This window comes from Protobothrops mucrosquamatus, unplaced genomic scaffold (genome assembly GCF_001527695.2).
Source record: "Protobothrops mucrosquamatus isolate PMUCROS unplaced genomic scaffold, P.Mucros_1.0 scaffold_91, whole genome shotgun sequence".
NCBI lineage: Eukaryota > Metazoa > Chordata > Lepidosauria > Squamata > Viperidae > Protobothrops > Protobothrops mucrosquamatus.
The window spans coordinates 127,163-147,788 of NW_015386167.1; the positions used below are offsets into that span (position 1 = coordinate 127,163).

Here is a 20,626-nt window from a genome sequence, read left to right on the forward strand (position 1 = left end):
AGACCAACCAAAACTGGCTAGTTATTATGCAAGTAAGACAAAGTCTATTAAAATAAGAATCAAGAGGGCTACGCAGCCCCTCTACAGCAATAGCTGTTTTTTCAACCCCCACCTCCAGAATAACAACCCTACATATCCAAGAAAATTATTACCAAATTTAAGGAATTTTCCAGAAGTAAGGCAAAGGAGTAGTTGCAAAGAACAAAGGAAGTGTATAATTAATGTATCTATCTGTAGAAAGCATTTTGGGTGAGGGGTAGATAAGCTCAGCTGCTGTTGATGATAAGTTAACATTTTATCCTTGTGAACTGGGTGGGGAGATATGGAGGTGGGTGAGGGGTGGCTTGTTTGGGAAGTTTGTTTTAATCTTGTAAACTGCTCAGAATGACTTATATGAGACAGAGAACTGTATAAATCATATACAGCTGTGCAGCCCAGCTCCTAACAGGCCACGGACTGGGGATCCCTGCTTTAGATAACTGAGTTTTTTTTTGTCATGAAAGACTTCACAATAGCAAAACCAATAGCACTTAGACTTATACACCGCCCTGTAGTGCTTTACAGCACTCTCTGGGCTGTTTACAATATCAGGAGATTGCCCCCAATAATCTGAGTCCTCATTTTACTCACCCCAGAAGAATGGAAGTCTAGGTCAACCTTTAGCCCCATCAGGATCGAAGTCCAGGCTGCGGACAGAGTTAACCTACAGTACTGCATTCTAACTACTGCACCACCAAGGCTCCTGGTTGTTTAAAGATAACAACCAACATCTTGAATTGTACCCTGAGGCCAAATGACAGTCCATGCAGCTTGCAAACAGTGGTGACACAAGGGTATGAAAACTGCCCTTTATTGTATTTTGAACTAGTTGTAGCTTCTAGATGATCTTCAAGGGCAGCTCTACATAGAGCACACTGTAACAGTCTCGTTGTAATCGTCTCATTGAGGTGTCTAGGACATGAATGACTCCCTGCAGAACCTCTCCAACAAGGAAAGAGTGCAACTCATTCATATGATGTATCTCTCCAAAGATCTTCCTAGACACAACTGCCACATACTCTTTAAGCAATAGCTGTGAGTCCAAAGGGACCCCAAAGTTAAGGGACCCCAGTCTTGAAAAAAGTGCAACCCCATCAATCACCTACAATTAAAATGGCTGGGAAGGGGGGAGGCTATCAAACAGCCACAGCCATTCAGTCTTGTCAGGACTGAGCTAAAGTCTGTTCTACCCATCCAGACACAAAATAGCACCAGAAACTGGGTCAGTACCTTAAAGCTTCATTTGCACAGCCCAGGATTGAAACAAAAAACTGGGCAATACCATTATAATGATGATACTGAATCCCAAACCAATGGATAACCTCTCAGCAAGTTCATGTAGATATTAAACAGCAAGGGAAAAGCCTGGGGAACCCAACATGTGAGGTGCTGTGGGCACAATCTTTTCTCTTCCATCAACAGCAATGAGGAATGAGGTGAGCACAGTGCCTTCCACTCCCAACTCCCAGTCGGTTCAGGATGCTACATCGAAAGCCACTAAAAAGTAAACTTGCACAGCAAAATGCATCTAATTTGTATTTTAATTTTAATACTTATAAAAACCCAGGATCTTGTTCCTGATGTATGATAGATCTTGATTAAATCTAGAGAGATTATACAGGTTGGAATCTCTGTCTACTTCCTGAAAAGTAAGTAGGCTCTATTGAAATCATTGGGATTTACAGTGAAGTTCCAAGAATATTATTAACTCAACGGCATAGGTCAACCTTCCCAAAACTGTTTTTATTAATTCTTTAGAAAAATCATTTAATTGCCTACTTAGGTAATATCATCCATTATTTCATAGGAGGCATTCACAAATTTGGCACAATGAGCCCCAGAAGATAAGAGCCTTTCATAATTCTGTAAGGTAATGTAAAGTGACATATGATTCATCAAGCAGTGTCCATTGTTGTTTTTGGTTTTTTTTTCTTCAAATATTCAAATCAAACTAATTTTTTGTATGATAAATGAGTCAAGAAGAATCTCATAAAACATTTAGTCTACACTTTTACATGATAAGCATAGGAATCCACTAAACCATCTCCATTTCCAGCAAGGGATACATACTAGTGTACTGTTCAAAGCAGACTGTGCCATGGCTTAACTGCTGTTTATCAGGAAATTCTTCATAATAATGAGTTCCAAATCTATTTTCTAAAGTACAAGAGAGCGCCATTTAACAAATGTAAAGTACAATCAAGCTTTTGCTTCTCAGATCTATATGCAGCCATTTGCAAGCTTGGTATTATTTCTCAAAAATTGTTTGCTGTCTATGAGTACAACAACATACAATATGTAAAACCAGGGAACTTTCATAAAAACATTGATATGTTGAGAGATTTTGCTAAATGAGACAAGATATGCTATGCCAACAGCACTCCCTTGGTCTATGAAACCATTCACTCTGTCATAAGAGATAAAGCTAGTATGATATGACTTGTTTTTGAAAAATCATTGATGACTCCTAATAATCCTAGTGACTCCTAATATTCATTCTTTTCCTAACAGACATGTACTTGACAATCCATTCAAGTATCTTTCAAAATACAGATGTTAACCTAGTTGGTCTGTGGTTTTCCAGATCCTCCTTCATCTTTATAAATATTGGAACTACAATTTCTCTTTTTCATTCCTCCAGCAATTTATCAATTTTCCAGGAATTTTCAAAGGTTTTAGATAATTCTGAGAACACTTCCACTGGCTCCTTCAACAGTCTGGAATATATTTCATCTGGCCCTGGAGACACATGTTTTTTTAAGGTGGCAGGGAGAATTCCTAGAATCCTTTTCTCTGAACTGTGTTCCCCGCCCTGTTTGCCTCAGGAATATTAAAAGTGGCTCTCTCCCTTTCTTTGAGAGCAGATCCAAAGAGAGTGTTAAACACTTCCACCTTCTTCCTATTTCCTGTTATTACTTCCCATTTTTCCTGCATAACAGACCAACATCCTCCTTGACTATACTTTTATTTTGGATCTACTTTTCCCAAAATTGTTATTCTAGCTTGCATTCCTCACCAGAAGCGTCTCATTTTAACTTTAATCTTCCTTCTTCTATCCTTGCTGTTTCAAATTACCAGTCTGTGTGCCCCCCTTAACTGCCATTTTCTATACATTTTTTTTTAACTTTCAGCTTTTTATTCATCCACATAGACCACTTAAGTCTTTTCTTTCTATTTTTCCATTTATGTGAGTTGTTTGTGCTTGTGCTTTCAGTATCATATTTTTCAAGATTTTCTATCTCTCTTGGGCTTGTTTATCTTTCAGGATTTTGAGCATTATATGTGGAGTTTGTTAAAATCTGCTTTCTTGAAGACAAATTTGAATAAATTTATATACTGAGAGAGAGGAGGATTATGTAAGGTCATTACATGAAAGTTAAAAGATTTACTACAGAAGGCAATTCTTTTAGTGATACAATATTCCCAAATGGACTCTGCTATATGACATTGGCTTTGTGCAATTTGTTTGATCAAAAATTGTCAGGAAAGGCTTGGGCTTTACATGATAATCATTCCATTTCCTTAGGGAGTCTCTCCTTAAAGCAACAACAACTGATCTACTTCTAATGGATTTAGATTTTTAAAAGAAAAAAAAACCTAGCATTTGGCAGCTAGCCAAAATCACAAGCAAGGAGTCATTTTCTCACTGTTTTGTTACTGTAATCTCATGAAAATATGCAAAGTCAGACATCTAGATAAAATTCGTGATAGGACTGACATTACTCAGCCATCATTTCAATTTGTATATAACATTCTTCTGTCAAAAAGAATTGCCACATCTTACACCAAGTTACACTGTCCTGATTACATACCACAGAGGTATAAAATGAATATATTGTAAACAAATTCTTATAGGAATGACCACTAAATGACCATAAATCAAGTGAATGATATAGTATGTGTTTCCAATAAACAGTAATAATTTAATGCAGATTTGGTCAAGATGAATGGCACAATATGTTCTACTACAAACAGTAGTATTCATCCTATTTCTTTTAAAATCGCTGATTTTTTACCATTATACACGCAAAATGCATGTCCCATATTTATGTCTGCATTATTCTTCTATTAAACATCATTTTAGGACCTCGTAATCTTTTGATTTGAGGTAGAATCGAGGTGACTGAATGGAGCTGAGTGTTTACTGGTCAGATGCCCTTCCTGACATTACGCAGAGTTCCCAGCAGACATTTTTTATCTGTGCCCTAGGAGAGAAACATCTCCCACTACCTAAGATTAAACGCTCAACCTTCCAAGTGGGAGGCAAGCGTCTTTACCACTAGGTCACCACACTGCTCATTGCGTTATTCTTCTATAGAGACAAATTAATGTCCCCATGCAGAATGTTAATCGGGGAATGAAAATTCAATTTAATTCCACTTCTTCATTCATCTTATATTTTTAAAATTCAGCTCACATAAATAGATCCCACCATGTAACTAACATTATTAACCTTTTCAAAAAAAAAATCCATGAAATTCATCTCACTGCAGCATCCAATAGAAGTGAGCCAGCATTGATGGATTCCAGCTGCTCTGATACCAGTTTTCCACTGTGGCAATGTCCTGATGAAACCTTTTGTCATGTTCATCATTGACTGCACCAAGATTTTCAGGAAAGAAGGTGAAGTGTGAATGCAGAAAATAAATCTTCAGTGACATGTAGCACTTCATAGTCTTCATGCTGTAAAAAGTTTGTCAATAGCTGAATGTAGTTTGATGTTCTGCCAAGAAAATTCTCAATGACATCCTTGGATGCTTTCCAGGTGATTTTCTCCCCCACTAAGAGATCTTCGAACCACTTGTCTTGATGGCATATCTCATCTGCGGACCAATAAAAATGCCTTCCTTAATCTTGGCATCAGTTATTCTTGGAAACATCTGTCTCAAATAATGAAAACCTTCACTTGTTCATTGTTTCACGAAATTTTTCATAATTTTGTGTGAAACAGAGGCAAAAAAAAAAATCTTTGTCAGGTCAACAAGTATAATTCGTATGCCATGATTTTCTGCCCTGGAACTAAATTATTTCAGAACGACCATTTGTTTTTAAGGTAATGCTACTCTCTTGCAAGGCTGTCCCATTTATATATATAAAACAACAGTACTTGGTATATCTGAGTTGCATTCCAAGCAGCAAAGCCATTACTTTTAGATCTCTACAGATATTCCAGTTAGTTGTATTGGATGTGTCCTGGATGTGCTTCAACAGTTCCATATTTCCACAAAGCATCTTATAACGCAAGTGAAAATTAGTAGGTTTACAATACATACAAGAAGAAACTGCAAAAAGAGAAGACTTCTATAGAATGATACATACACTAAATTGCAGTTATTTTTGTGATTAGCTTCAAAAACCTGTGGGATAAACTCAAAAGTATTCAGGAACAAGCCTTTGTTGTCCAGTGTTGTTTTCAGATTTAAAAATCTGGAAAATGTAGATGATGCACTTAGTAAGAATAGTTTAGTTTTACTTAGATGTTAAAGAAAATGTACCCTATCAGAATAAAGTTCCAATTGATATAAAATACTCTCCTTTCAATGCATATTCCCACTGGCTAAATTCAGCACTCTGAACATAAAAAGAAAAAAATAGGCCATGTTGATCATAGAACAAAATCCATGTTAGAGCAAAACCTTTCTTAAGAAAACTCAACGTCACAAAATAAAACCATATTTGGAAAGTCACTCGTTTTGTTATAATAAAAGGTATTGTACGTGGGAGTAAGATATAGGAGGTAAAAATAGTTTGGCCCACAGTTACGTGATAAATACATATTTGTATTAAACTACGAACCGGAACAAGGTATCCAATTAGATATAGTTCGACTATTTGGGTCTATACGACCCTGATACTCAATGAGAATCGGTTGTCTCAGATTTAATTTTAAGACCTTGATGTCAAGTAACACACCTGAAAAGCACCAGGTGGGGGAAATAAAACTTAACTGCAGTATTCATAATCTTCCTTGTTTTTACCATTTTCTCAGGATTGCAAAAAGGCAATATGAAACATTTGTAGAAGACCTTATCTAAGACTGGTGAGGTGCATGTAATAGATACATCATAAACTGTGACTTTTTGCCATAACACAAACAAGATTTCTTTCCATATTTAAACTATAAGTTACTTGTTAGAGGAAACTGCAGGTTAAAAAAGCGCAGTTGCATGTCTTTCCTGCATCTATGGAAAAATTATTCTTTGAGAAGAACTTGACATTTTATTAATCCCAATTATTATCTTTTAGCATGATTTATAGTCCATTATAAAGATGCAATTCAATAAAATCAATAATATTTATAATAGTAGACATATTACATTTCAGCTCTATTTTTTAAACACAAACGAAGTTAATATTTATAAGACATTCTTTTACAACTTGTATAATAATATACAACAGTTGGAACTAATAAGAGCACAAACATCAGAATGACAAAAAAAATAGTATCATCATTCCATATGTTAAACAAAAGTTCTAGATGGATTCCTCAACACACAAAGAGAACATTCTCAGGTAAAACAAATGTTGGTTTGGTGTAATGTCTAGCTGCTGTTTTAAACCATTAACAACCTCTCTTGAGTTCTATAGAAACAATTTAGAAAGAAGAAACAATTTTACAGAAACTGTATCAACATCACCACCATCTTGCTCCTTTCAAAGAACTCACTGAAAATGATATAAGTATCCCTTCTAAGGATTTCTATGAACTGAAGGAACTTCAGGAAAAGGAAGAACGGGAAAACTGAGGTGGAGATTTAATTAGGCCATAGCTTGTCTATGTAGAATTACTGTCCTTCTGTAGCATGCCAGCCTACAATGCTTTCATCCATAGATAGATAGATAGATAGATAGATAGATAGATAGATAGATAGAGAGAGAGATAGAGAGATAGAGAGATAGAGAGATAGAGAGATAGAGATAGATATAGCTATAGATGAGGGAATAGAAGGGGAACTCATCAAATTTGCAGATGACACTAAACTGGCAGGAATAGCCAATACCCCAGGAGACAAGAAGCTCAGGATTCAAAAAGTTCTTGACAAACTATAACAGTGGGCCCTATCCAGCAAAATGAGTTTTATTGTGGAGAAAAGCAAAGTTTTACATTTAGGCAGGAAAAATCAAAGATATAAGTTCAGATTAGGTGAGACTTGGCTCAAAAACAGTAACAGTGAGAGGGACCTGGGAGCCCTAGTGGATGATCACTTGACTATGAGCCAGCAGTGTGCCGCAGCAGCCAAAAAAGCTAATACAATCCTGGGTTCTATAAAGAGAGGCACAGAATCAAGATCACACAAAGTATTAGTACCGCCTTATAAAACCCTAGTGAGACCACACCTGGAATACTGCAACCAATTTTAGTCACCATACTACAAAAAAGATGTTGAGACCTTGGAAAAAGTTCAGAGAAGAGCAACTAAGATGATCCAAGGCCTGGAGGCTAAAACATATGAAGAACAGCTGCAGGACTTGGGTTTGGCTAGTCTAAAGAAAATAAGAAATAGGGGTGACATGATAGCAGTATTCCAGTATTTGACAGGCTGCCACAAAGAAGAGGGGGTCAAATTATTCTCCAAAGCGCCAGAGGGCAGGACAAGAAACAATGGTTGGAAACTGATCAAAAAGAGAAGCAACCTGGAATTAAGGAGAAAGTTCCTAGCAGTGAGGACAATTAACCAGTGGAACAGCTTTCCTTCAGAAATGTTGGGCGCTCCATTACTGGAGGTTTTTAAGAAGAGACTGGACAGTCACTTGTCTGAGATGGTATAGGTTTTCCTGCTTGAGCAGGGGGCTGGACTAGAAGACTTCCAAGGTCCCTTCCAGCTCTATTCTATTCAATTCAATACTAAGAACTTTCCAACAGAATAAATCCAAAGATATTTAATCAGTCAAAAATATTAATGTTATTTAATCTACTGATATGTGAGCAAATTACAGTGGGGTACAACAGCTACATGACTCTTCAACCACTCTTCAATCATTTATTTCCTTTTTTATTAGTAGCTAGTACAGACATGTCAAACACAAGGCCCGGGGGCTGGATGCGGCCCGCGAAGTGGTTTCATGTGGCCCGCGAAGCCATCCTGGAAACAGTGAGGGAACGGCCCCCACTGCCTTGGCCCAGGCCAGCTGGCTGGCCGGGAGCCAATGTACAATTTTGTGGTGGCCATCTATGCTGAAACGCATTCAGTCTCCCTCTGACTTTGCCCTGGTACCCATCAGGAACAACCTGGCTAAGGAGAGCAAGCACAGCAGCAGCAGCCTTGAGGAGGAGGTAAGTGCAGCTGGGCACCCCCTTGGGGAAGTGGGGCTGGGCTTGGTGCCACAGGTGCTCGAGGGCCAGGCTGGGCATTTGACCTCTGCTGCCCAGGGCTCCGGGCAGCCCGCACCACCATCCAGCCCCCTCCCACATGGCCTGAGAGGAACAGTGAGGCTCCTCCAGTGGACCATGCCTTGGCACTTGCCCTGGTCCCACCCCTTCTGCCAGAGACCCTCAGATCTGTCCCACTCCTGCCCAGGCCCCCATAGGCACCGTTGACGCGAACAATGACGCGAACATGCCCACCCAGGCCACACCCACTCCCTCCACGCCCATCCAGTAGGCCGCACCCACCCTGGCCACACCCACCCGGCCCCCCAAGGGCAACTGCACTGCTGATGCGGCCCTCAATGAAATTGAGTTTGACACCCCTGAGCTAGTATGTAAAAGATAAAAACAGTCAACTCCCAAATTAAAACAAATACATACAACAAAAGTGCATGTATCTTAATAGATAGCACAACATTAAAGTGTAAACATTCCACAATAATGTTATCAGGATTTAAATGAGAGTTACATCCTGTAATAATTACAATAAACTTTACAAAGAAAGTAATGGAGAGCCAGTTTGATGTAATGGTTAAAGGCACCAAGCTAGAAATCAGAAAGCCATGAGTTCTAGTCCTCCCCTAGGCACAAAGCCAACTGGGTGATCTTGGGCACTCACTCCCTCTATTAGCCCTAGGAAGGAAGCAATAGCAAACCACTGCTACAATTTTGTCAAGAAAACTGCAGTGACTTATCTAGGAAGGAGTCAACACTGATCTGAAGTCACCCTCCTCCCCCACACTACAAAGAGATGAAATCTATATTTTAAATATTTTACCATTACCTCTTTTTTAATGCATAGAGGGAAAAACAACATTTTACAATAAGTGGAAGTTTCCAAGTACCCATTAGGAAACACAATCTATTTTGTAAAACCACCAGTGCTGATGAAACTTAAACTGAGGTCCTATTAACCTCTTACAGTGATTACCAAATCAAAACTACTCCATTTTTAGTACTGTGCCAATTCTGCAGATCATCTAATGCATATCCACAAATTGTCAGTATATGCATACATTATGATTCTATATATCAGTAAGATACTAGCACTGATGATGTTACCTAGTTTGGGTAATGAAATCTTTGCAAGAAAACAACCAAGCTCAGAGAGCACTGAGGACCCGTTTATTCTGTATATGCCTTTGTATAAAATGCATAATAGTAAATATAAATTATTATAATGGCAAATAACCTATTATTATACAGCAATAAAATTATTCAAAACAATGTTTCAGTTCATGAAATACAACAGAATCAGTATTAGTTTCATATATTAAAGTCTAAAGACTGAAGTGTGTACTTGAGATATTTAAATATTTAACTGTTCAGTCTGAACTACAGGCAGTCCTTGACTTACGACCAAAACTGAGCCCAAAATTTCTGTTGCTAAGTGAGACAGTTCTTAAGTGAGTGTTTCTCCGTTTTATGGCCTTTCTTGCCACAGTTGTTACAAAGTTGTTAAGTGAATCTGGCTTCCCCATTGACTTCGCTTGTCATAAGGTTGGCAAAAGGTGATCACATCATCCTGGGTCATTGCCACCATGATAAATATGAGTCTGTTGCCAAGCATCTGAATTTTGATCACATGACCATGAGGATGCTGCAATGGTTGTAAATATGAAAAATGGTCATAAGCCACTTTTTTCAGTGGCATCATAACTTTGAATTGTCACTAAGCAAATAATTGTAAGTCGAGGAATATTGGTATAGTATAAAATATGCTATTAGTACATGGCATCTATTTTAGTACTTAATATCTAATTCACATTTCTTTTATTAAAATTACTTCAACATTCAATTAAAATATGTGCTGGTATTTAGAAGTAAAATCTCACATTTAGGCCCTTAAGTGTACAAAATTATACTTTGTCTTATACTACACAAGCTATAAACCAGTGATGGCGAACCTTTTAGAGACCGAGTGCCCAAACTGCAACCCCAAACCCACTTATGCATCGTCAAGTGCTAGGTGGGTGTGGCCCATTGGCTGGGCGTGGCCGTGGTGGTAATGGCAGATTGGGTGGGACTAAAAAGTTTAATCAATCAATTTCAACTTTGCAAGATCTTTTTTTTTCCCCGCCTAAAGCGAAAAGGTTTTATAAAACCCAGCTGAAGGCCTAGGACTGGGGCGACGGTGCGCGTGCCCACAGAGAGGGCTCTGAGTGCCACCTCTGGCACCCGTGCCATAGGTTCGCCACCACTGCTATAAACCATGAAGGGAGAATAAAGAAATGTGCAGGAATATATAATAAACAGTTATATGAGCCTGTAGAAAATTAATGAATTATTAGAACATGAATTCCAGCAATAAATTTAGCATAGCGCTCCAGTTTTAAAGACAAATAAGCTTTTTAGATTTTTTTTTTTTTTTAAGCAAACAGAAGCAGCTGCAACAGCAGGATCAGGAAGAAAACAGTAAGTGCAAGATCTCTAAAGCAGAATGGAGAAAAAGAACAGCTTGAACTCTGAACAAACTTCGCAGACTTTGCTCTATATAAGGCCAAAATCTATTCAGTTCCTCTTTTATCCCCAACCTACCGGAATAACAATTGTTTTTAACCTTTATAACCATCAAAAGAAATGTGAAAATGCGGATACTTTTAGACCGGACCAAATGAGCGCTTAATCATATCAAGTGCACTTCACTTCTCGAAACCAGTGAAAACAGTGAAATGTTTAGGCAAGACCCGTCCGACAAAGCGTTTGAAAGGAAAAGCTGTCTCCCCCTTTTTTTTTGTTTTCCTTGACAGAAAAGGAGATTAAAAGGTGGGAAAGAGCGCGGAGAAGTTTCTCTCCCAGAGTGAGCGCGGCACGAAGAAGGCACCAAAAGGAGACTACGGGGCTCCACCAGCCGCCCACTCGAGAAAGGCCCGGGAAAGTCACCCACCCCCCACCCCGGCACCTGTAGCCCCAGGCCAAGCGCGCCTCGGCGCCTCGTGCAGCCGGGGGAATTAATTACCTTTGAGCTGGGGCAGCGGGAAAAGCTCCACCTGGCTGCTCTGGCTGCGGAACTGCGACGAGCCCTGCGACCGCTTCTGTTTCTGAGCCTTGCGCACCGACCTCCGAGTGAAGCCGTCCACTTTTTCCGCGGCGGTGATCGCCGTCGACATGGCGGGGCTCGCAAGAGACAACAGGCGGGCCCGTTTCTTCCTTGAAGCATAAAATCCACTCCGGAAACTGAAAGCAAAAAAAAAAAAAGCAGCGGCGACGCGCTTGGGTCGCCCCTAATGGAACATCTCTCCCCCCTCCTTCGCCCCAGGGAAGGAGGAAAGGAGACGCTTAAGCCGGTGCCCGAAAGGCGAATAGGGGTCCCAACTTGGGAGATTCCTGGGGGAGGCGGGCGAAGCCTCCAGGGCACGGGCTTCCGATTCGACGGGAGGCTGTTAATCCGATGCTGTCGGCAAAGGGAGGCTCCAAATCCGAGGCTCTCGAAGAAAAAGACCACGCGGCGTCAGGCAGATTTCCCCAGGACGGAGCCGCCGAGCTGCAACAAGAATCCGGGGGGGAAAGTTTCTATTTCGCCCCGCAGTTGCACCGCCTCGCCTTCGCTGCCTGCCTGCCCGCCCGCGAGCAGCAAACTTTAGCAAGCGGCGCGCGCGGAATCGGCGTGGGGCTGGTCTCTCAGAGGTCACCCGTGTCGCCCTGCCCGGAGCTCGCGGGGATGAGCCGGAGCTTAACAAAGAGCTGGGGGAGAAGCCGCGGAGAGGCCGGGCGGTGCAGCCCCTCAGCCCCCATCGGGAGCTCCTTCGGATTCTCGGGCCAACATCCCGCCGCGCTGCTTTCTTCCTGCTCGGGAGACGCCGCTTCCTCTTTCCTGGAGCCCCGGCGGCCAGGCGCGGCGCAACGTAACCGCGCACAGGGCGAAACTCCCACTCCAGAACCAGCGCACGACCTGCTGGAAACGCTCGAGCAACAAGGACAAGAAGAGTTCCGACTCTGGAGCGGAGGCGGGGCCAGAAGCAGAGCCTGAACTCGGAAAAGGGGAGGGGATTAACAAGGGGGGGGGAAAAGGAAGCGGTTGGAACGACCGTTAGAGGTGGGCCGGGCGACCGACGATTGACAAGCGCAAGCGACCAATTGAAAAACGCGAGGTTTTTCCGAATTACCACAAGAAGGCGGAACAACAGAAAGCAGCCGGCTTTACAGGAGACTGACAGCAGAACGGCCCAACGGGAGCAGACGGAGGATGGGTGTCGCAAGAGGAAAGCGATTGGGTCCTGAAGCAGCGGGGGGCGGGAAGAGCGGGATGATGCCAAGCCAGGGGTGGGGGGGGGGCAGAGGTTGTTTTCAGTGCCTTTTGGAAAGGAGCCGCTTCGGTGAGATTCCTCGGCGATTGTTGAGCGTGCTGTGGAATGCTCTCTCCTCCGAACCTTCCCTTGTTTCGCAATGGGCCCTTTTGCGACCCTGCACCGGCTGCCTCCGGCTATTATACGGCGATCCAGTTCACGTGTCATCTTCGCCCGCTTTGCGAGTTTAGTCGGGGCGCCGAGTTTAAGGGTGCGGGAGACCAGACTTTGGAGCGGTGTTCCTCTAGCTCAGAACTGTGGACTTCAACTCCCAGAATTCCCCAGCTGAAGATCGTTGGACTGAATTGACGTCCACGCGGTGCAAAGGCTCTTGTGAGATTGAGAAATACTGATACTAATAACCGCTTGGGTTATTGAGTAAACTACCGTCTAGTTCGCTTAAAGCTGGCTCAATGCCCCTTGCGAGCTCTGCCAGGGTTACCTTTCCTCTGACTTCGCCGAATTTCTCTGCTTCCAAAGATTCAAAGTGAAAAGCAAGAAAGGGGTAAGACTACCGTATCTGGGCTCCAAAAGGACGATCGTGCAAACTCCACGCTACCATGTAGCACAGTGTTTCTCAACCTTGACAATTTTAAGGCATGTGGACTTCAACTCCCAGAATTCCCCAGCCAGCATTGCTGGCTGTGGAATTCTGGGAGTTGAAGTCCACATGCCTTAAAATTGTCAAGGTTGAGAAACACTGATGTAGCAGCCTAAAACATGGAGAAGAAAAGAGGGAAACAGAAACCAGCCCTCTGAATGTTCTACAGTAGAACTGTAATGGCAAAGAGCTAAATTTGTTATGCAATCGTAGGTGTCCGCCAAGGGGATTAAATAACAAAACCTAAACAATGTGATTATTTTTCCGTTTTTAATCCCAAAGTACAGATTTGGGAAGCTGTAGGCATCTTGGAATTGGCTTTTGCAAACCCTATAAATAAATCAGCATTGACATAATCATGCAAGTGTCATACATATTTGTATCAGATACTAAGATGTATCTTTGATGGCATTTGTGTGATGACGTTGCCATGCGCACGATGTCTTTGTAGCTTGCTGTGGTTTATTTCTGGCAAGCTTGCCTGACATTTATTGAGATCTGGTCTCACACTCCATTCAGTGTCATAAATGATGGGATGGTTCCACGCTGCTAATCTTGGCTGAGAATTGTTGAAAGATATAATCTCAACCCATATTATTTGCAGCAAGTGAAAGATAAAATTCCTGCAGAGCCAGTAAAATATATCATGAATTTAGAAAATATATCTTGCTGTATATGTTTAATTTATTTTAGATTCTAACTTGGGCTATATCAATTAAGAACACAAGATCAGGATTATATCCTGCTGTTCAATATATCACAATGAAGTTGCACTAATGGAACACGTCTTAATGTAACTTTCCAAAACTGAAAAGGCTGTACAGTATCTCTTTAAGTCAATTCATTAATTTTGCCAGGGTTTTTATGCTAAATCTTCAAGTTTCACCTTGAAGAAATGACTATAGCAAAAGGTCAGTGCCATCTTGTCAAGGGATTTAGTCTGAAAATTATGTAGATCCACTAAATATCTCAAACTTAATTGGCATTAATCTTAATAGTTTTGCTTTGTTTTCCTCTTAATTTACCCCAATTTACTGGTGAAATTCAGTCCGTTTTTGTCATGAGAGTTTCCCTGCTCTTTTTAGTGGGAATCTTATCTAAAATTTCTGCTTAGTGATTTCTCAAGCCTGTGTGAACACTGACACCACTTCCCAGCAGTTCTTAAAAGGAGCACAGTGGGTCATGTGATTAAAATGCTGAGTTGATAATGTGCAAGCCCGCATTCGAGATCTGAGTGCTGCTGCGTGACAGGGTGAGCTCCCATCATTTGCTCTAGCTCAGGGGTGTCAAACTGCCGGCCCACGGGCCGGACACATCATCTGGAAGCCACGCCCACCCCATTGCTAGCAATGGCAAAACCGTCCTGATATGTTGCGCGACGTCATGAGACATCGCGAGTTTGACATGTCTGCTCTAGCTCCTGCCCATCTAGCAGTTCGAAAGCATGCAAACTCAAGTAGATAAATAGTACCACTTTAGTGGGCACATTAATGGGAATGTGAAAGGAACCCTCAACTGGGCATCCCCCGGGCAATGGTGGTGTCACTGACTATTCCTTTCGCCCTAGAAGCGCCTTGGTGCTTCCAACATGGATGGGATGGGATAGCAGTTCTTGCAGAGCTAAACTAGGAGAACTCAGGATTTGTCAGATGGGAAAGATCAGGTCCACACATGAAGGTCCAATTATATTGATGTAATGCTATTCACACCTATGCACAGGAATATTCTGAACTAATGGTTAGCACCTGCTATTGGATAAGGATCAATGAAATTCAAGGGGGAGGGGTGGACTTAGGTTGATTGTGGCTGTGTAGAGATTCTAAGTTGATCCCTTTTTTGATTCTGCCCCCAGGTTCCGCCTCTCCGTATCTTACAGGTTTCTGGAAAAGATTTCTCTGCTTGCTAACAATTGGAAATGACTTGAGGACACATAATATTTGCCCTAGCAGTGAGATTGTGCAGGAGATTTATTTATTTGTGTACTGTAAAATGATCTCCATGACAATGTGGTTTATTTATTAAATGGATATCTGGAAAATGGTATCTTCCCATACTACCATTTTTTATTTCTTTTTAGAAGAATTAAGAATGTTAGATTAAGTATCACAATGCTGAATCAGAGATAGAGAGTAATTTAAAGCAAAGCCCATTTCATTTAGTAAATAGTGTTGCATATCAAGGTCTCCACAAATATCTTCCCTATATAGCTAGCAAGGCCTTTAGCAAACTGGTGAAAGGCTGTAGAAACCATTGTCCTGTGTACTACTTCTCTGAGTGCAGTTGCTGCAGTCAGCTTCAACTATAATCCAGAATAGAGCATAGGAGGAATTGCTTGGTGAACTGTTGTGATCTGTATCTCGATATACAGTCTGTATAAATCAAATTGTAACTGTCTGGTGCTCTTTATATTTCTCAAAAGGTCTAGTTCATCTGATGGTTCGAAGAATGTATTTATATAAATAACACAATCCAAATAACACAATCCTTTTGAGAAGATATGTTTGGAAATGCACATGGTGAAAGTGAGTTTTTTAGAAAAATGTTTTAAATGTTGATTGTGCTTATTTTTAGAATATCCTAGAATGGCTTTCCAACTTTTTTTTAATTTGTTGTTGGTTTTGTCCTGGTTTAGTTTTTCTTTTGAACATTGTAATTTTGTTATGTTTTGTATTGATACTTTGTTTCTTCAATGAAAGGAAAGATCTGTGCTAACACAATACAGACATTAAATGCAGATAGTACTATGGGTCTGAAACAGATGGTTTTGCCCTTTCTTTATCTTAACACAGGAATGGCACTTCACATACTATTGGTGAAATTCGTATTATTTCTGAGAACTAGTTCATAAAAGTCAAAGACTACAGAGTCTGGGCTGTTGATTTGTTCTCCGGGCTTTCATCTCCGTTTCGGGGGGACATCTTCAGTGCAATTTGAATTGTGTTCGGTTTGTTTGGAATGGTGAAGTAACTCTCTCACTGTCAGTGGTTGGTAGGAGAGGTCAATATCAATGTGTCTGTTCACTGATTGGTTGGTGGAGAACCAGGCCTTAAGGAATTCTCTTTCTCTCCTTGACTTTGCTTGGGTTATAATTGCGGTCCTGGTTAGATCAAACTTGTGTCCTTCCGAATCCTCGTGGACAGGCATGAAGGACAATGGGTCATGTCTTTTGATAGCCAGGGAGTGCTTGTGCAGTCTGGTAGATACCGTTTTTCCTGTTTGGCCCACATAGTTCTTTTCACAGTTGTTGCACTGGATTTGGTATATGACCAAACCAACAGCCCAGCTACCAACCTGAGCTACTAGTATTCAAACACATCTCAGCTACAGAGCCTGTATGGATGCAATGAGGGGGGGGAAGCAAACATATTAGAGGAAACTATTTTTAAAAATTCCTATTTCATTTGCCTTTAGTTGTTCACTTATTTTTAAATTGTACTACTTGTATTAAATAAGATGTTATTTCCAAACAAAAGCTTATAAAAATGAGTATTTAAAAGGATTATTAAAATTTAGCAAGGCTAATCAATCTGAATGAGAATCAAGCCCACATCTATCAACAACAAATTGCCTAATATATAATATCAATGCTGTAACACACATTAAATATTTGTTGATTTGTAACATTTAAACCTGACATTTCCCCTGTCTTTTAACAAAAATTGATAGTAGAGTGACTTAACAGGGATGCTAGGAATGGAGGAAAACACATGAGAAATAGCATTCTTACATGGCTAGGGCTTCATTTCAACCATACCACCACCAGCAGTTTTCTGAGTAGTTTAGGCACACCAGAATAGTTCCCAAAGAGCAGGTGGAATGTTAATGCTGCATTGTAAACCACAACAATATGCTTTGATTAAACTGTAGACTGACTGCCCAGAATTCCCAGTAAGTAAATTTTCCCAGCAGCATGTGTAAATCAGAACTCATTATCTATTGTGTAGCTATCAAATATCAGAGCTTGTCTCAGGTAGGCAGGCTACAGGAGTGGAGTCAAAAAAATAGATCAGCTTTACTTGTGTAGTTATATGCCACAAAACTGGCAAGGTTTTGGGAAGGCAAGGTTTTGGGGAGAATATGGTATAAACATATCTTTAAAAAAAGCAATATTCCTCCATGCCAGACTTTTATCTGAAGCTATCCTTGGGTCATAACTGCCTATGCCAGTTAGACTAATGGTCTGAATTGTTTAGTTCCATTAGGATTTACAGATGGTGTCAGGTTTCTTGGCTCAAACTGTTGGGGGGGAGGACCTCTTTAGGTTTAGATACTTGACTGCCTTTTCTCAATTGGAGACTGAAATTTATCCTCAGATCCAGTGGAGTTTAGATCCAATATTTCTTTTTCCAATATTTGATGATGATGATGGTGATGATGATGATGATAGCTGTTTTTGAATTTTAGAGGTAGGTGGCTACTTGCATGATTAACATTTTTACCCTGAGATGCTCTAGCTCCCAATTTAATTCCCATATATGGGTTGAGATGGAATGCTGGGACCTTGACACTAGCACTGTAATGATGGTGCTTTGTCTAGTACATGTCTGTTATTTTAATGCCTTCTGATTTTCTGTACTGTACATTTCCTACCCTCTTGCAGAATGAGTAGGAAATACTATGGCAATTCTGCTAGCACAGCGGTTCTCAACCTGTGGGTCGCAACTCTTTTGGGGGTCGAACGACCGTTTCACAGGGGTCGCCTAAGACCATCGGAAAACACATATTTCCTATGGTCTTAGGAACCGAGACACCGCTCCGCATCCGTCTCCGCACAGCCTCCTCCGCCATTTGCAGAGAGAGAGACAGAGGCACTTTCGCTTCCCTTCTCTCTCTCTCTCAGGTGGACTTACCTCCTGCAGGGCTCCTGATTGGCCCTGCGCCCGGGTGCCCCACCCCCTGGGAGAAGCACGGCCAGGGCGTCATGGCCTTGGAGCCTCCCCTTCTTCCTCCTGCTGCCCCCCAGGCGGCTTGGGCGGGTGCCGGGGCAAGAGGGGTACCTGGGGGGAGCAGCCAGGCTGGACGAGGGGCTGGCGGGCCACACGGCACCAGCCCCCACCGCGGCTCCATCGGATGGGCGGAGGGCGAGGCCGGGCAGCATGGGGGCGGTGGGGACGGCGGCAGCGGTTTTCTGACCCTTCTCCTCTCCTTCTTCCTCCTGCTGCCCCCAAAGCGGCTCGGGCGGGAACCGGGAGGAAGAGGGGTGCCTGGGGGGAGCAGCCGGGCTGGCGGAGGGGCTGGAGGGCCACACGGCACCAGCCCCCACCGCAGCTCCATTGATGGACGGAGGACCAGGCTGGGGGGCGGCGGGGACTCCCGATGATGCAGCAGCGGCCACCGCTGCCGCCGTCCCCTGCTGGCTGAGCTGAGCTGCGGCGCCAAGCTGGTCTCCATGCCTCCTGGTTGCCCGGCCGCCCTCCGTCCCCGGCCGCCCTCCGCACCGCACGGGAGTCTCCCCTGCGCCCCCGAGCCGCCTCCCTCGCCATTGAAGGCCACCTTGGCCCTCTGGTGCCCGGCGCGGCTGTGGGGCTGCCAGGCAGGAGCGGCTCATTCCCGGCTTGCTGAGCTCCGGGCCTCAGAAGTGGCCAGGGGGCAGGGAAGAGGGCGAGGCGGCGGCGATGCCCGCATGTGTGTCAGAGGCCAGCCAGCTGGGCCGGGAGGGGAGAAGCCGTGCCTTCCGAGCGGGAGCTGGTGCTCCGGCCGCACCCCTCTCGCGTGCAATGGGCTGCGCGGCATAGAAAGGGGCTCCCACGACCCTGCTGCTGTGATGGCTGGAGAGGCAGGCAGGTCCCGGGGGGGCGGCTGGGAGAGGGCAAGAGGTGCCGTGATGAGGATGGGGGGCTCCAGGTTGGTGGGTGTGAGAGGGTGGCCGGCGGCTCCGAGGCGCACGGATCCGCCGCACTTCTGAGGCCCCAGAGGTGCCGCCGCTTGGCTGTCCACCAGGCTCTCCGCCAGAGCCTCCCCCCCTCCCCGGGCAATTGTGCGGAGCTGCTTGTGCGTCCTTGGCAGCGCCTCCCCCCTTCAATCTCCTTCCTTCTCCATCTCCTTCCTTTCCCCTTCAATCTTCCTTCCTTCCTTCCTTTCCCCTTCAATCTCCTTCCTTCTCCATCTCCTTCCTTTCCCTTCAATCTTCCTTCTTTCCTTCCTTCCCCTCCCAACAATTTTGAGCAAGGAAGAGTAAGCTTCTCCATCGAGCATTGCTATATTGTTTTTGTGATTAATCACTATGCTTTAATTATGTTCAATTCGTAACAATGAAAATACACCCTGCATATCAGATATTTACATTACGATTCATAACAGTAGCAAAATTACAGTTATGAAGTAGCAACGAAAATAATTTTATGGTTGAGGGTCACCACAACATGAGGAACTGTATTAAAGGGTCGCAGCATTAGGAAGGTTGAGAATCACTGTGCTAGCAGTAGGAGTATATCACTCTGCTCCCATTCAATATAATTAGAGAAACTGCTCAGTTAGGTATGGCCTTGCTTAGTTCTCTCCAATAATCTCTTCAGTTTGCATTTTGATCTGTAACCTTGGCTTTGCTGCCTTCACCTGTTGTCATTTGTATTTCATGTGATTCTGCCATTGAATAAACATTGCCAGATGGAATGGATTGTTTAAAAAGGCCAATAACCTGGATTTTTTTTTCTATTCTAAAATCATTCATATTTAACCAATACCCTTTCCCTTAAATTTATAGATTATAAATCATTCTAATAATTTGTTGTACTACCATCTTAAAGAAATAGAAGATGTCTTTGTAAAAGTCAAATCTGATGAAGTATTTATATCATTTAACAATTACCACTTAAGTTTTCTTTAAAAAATACCATCAATAATACATGCATAATAACTGTAGTTTTTAATCTCTGAATTTATTGCTTTGAAAATGAAATTGCAATTGCCCCAATAATTTAGGTGGTTCTTTTTTTTTTAGAATATGGGTTATACAAAAAAAGAAAATGATTTAATTAAGGCTCGCTTTAGTATCTCTCTGGTAAATATAGTAAGAACACTTTGTCATTACATAATAATAACCAAAATAGGCCAGATCAACTTTCTCTAGCTTTGTCATCTATTCATTTATTTTTAGCATTTCCATTGTGACAGCTCACCCCAAGTGATTTAGCAAATAGAAGAACTACAATAAGTATGATTTTACATGAGCGATATAAAGCATAATTGTTGGTAGAAATTGGTACATACCTTATGGTTTTTTTTAAGGAGAACCATTAAACCAAAATTAGTGTGGTGTGTGAAATCAATCAGTTACTGCCCTAAAGGAGAGCTTTCACAACATACTGCTTTTTTTTCTCTATCCTTGCTTGA

General features: G+C 42.3%; 1 protein-coding gene across 1 annotated transcript in view; it reads right to left on the minus strand.

Annotated features, from left to right (window-relative positions):
- Nucleotides 1-11,597, minus strand: part of PPP2R5A (protein phosphatase 2 regulatory subunit B'alpha) — a 48,367-nt gene extending 36,770 nt beyond the window's left edge. The window contains exon 1 of the mRNA XM_015814688.1: nt 11,367-11,597. Coding sequence (XP_015670174.1) covers nt 11,367-11,517 — 151 coding nt within the window. The 5' untranslated portion in view covers nt 11,518-11,597. The remainder of the gene's footprint in view (nt 1-11,366) is intronic.
- Nucleotides 11,598-20,626: the final 9,029 nt, after the last annotated feature.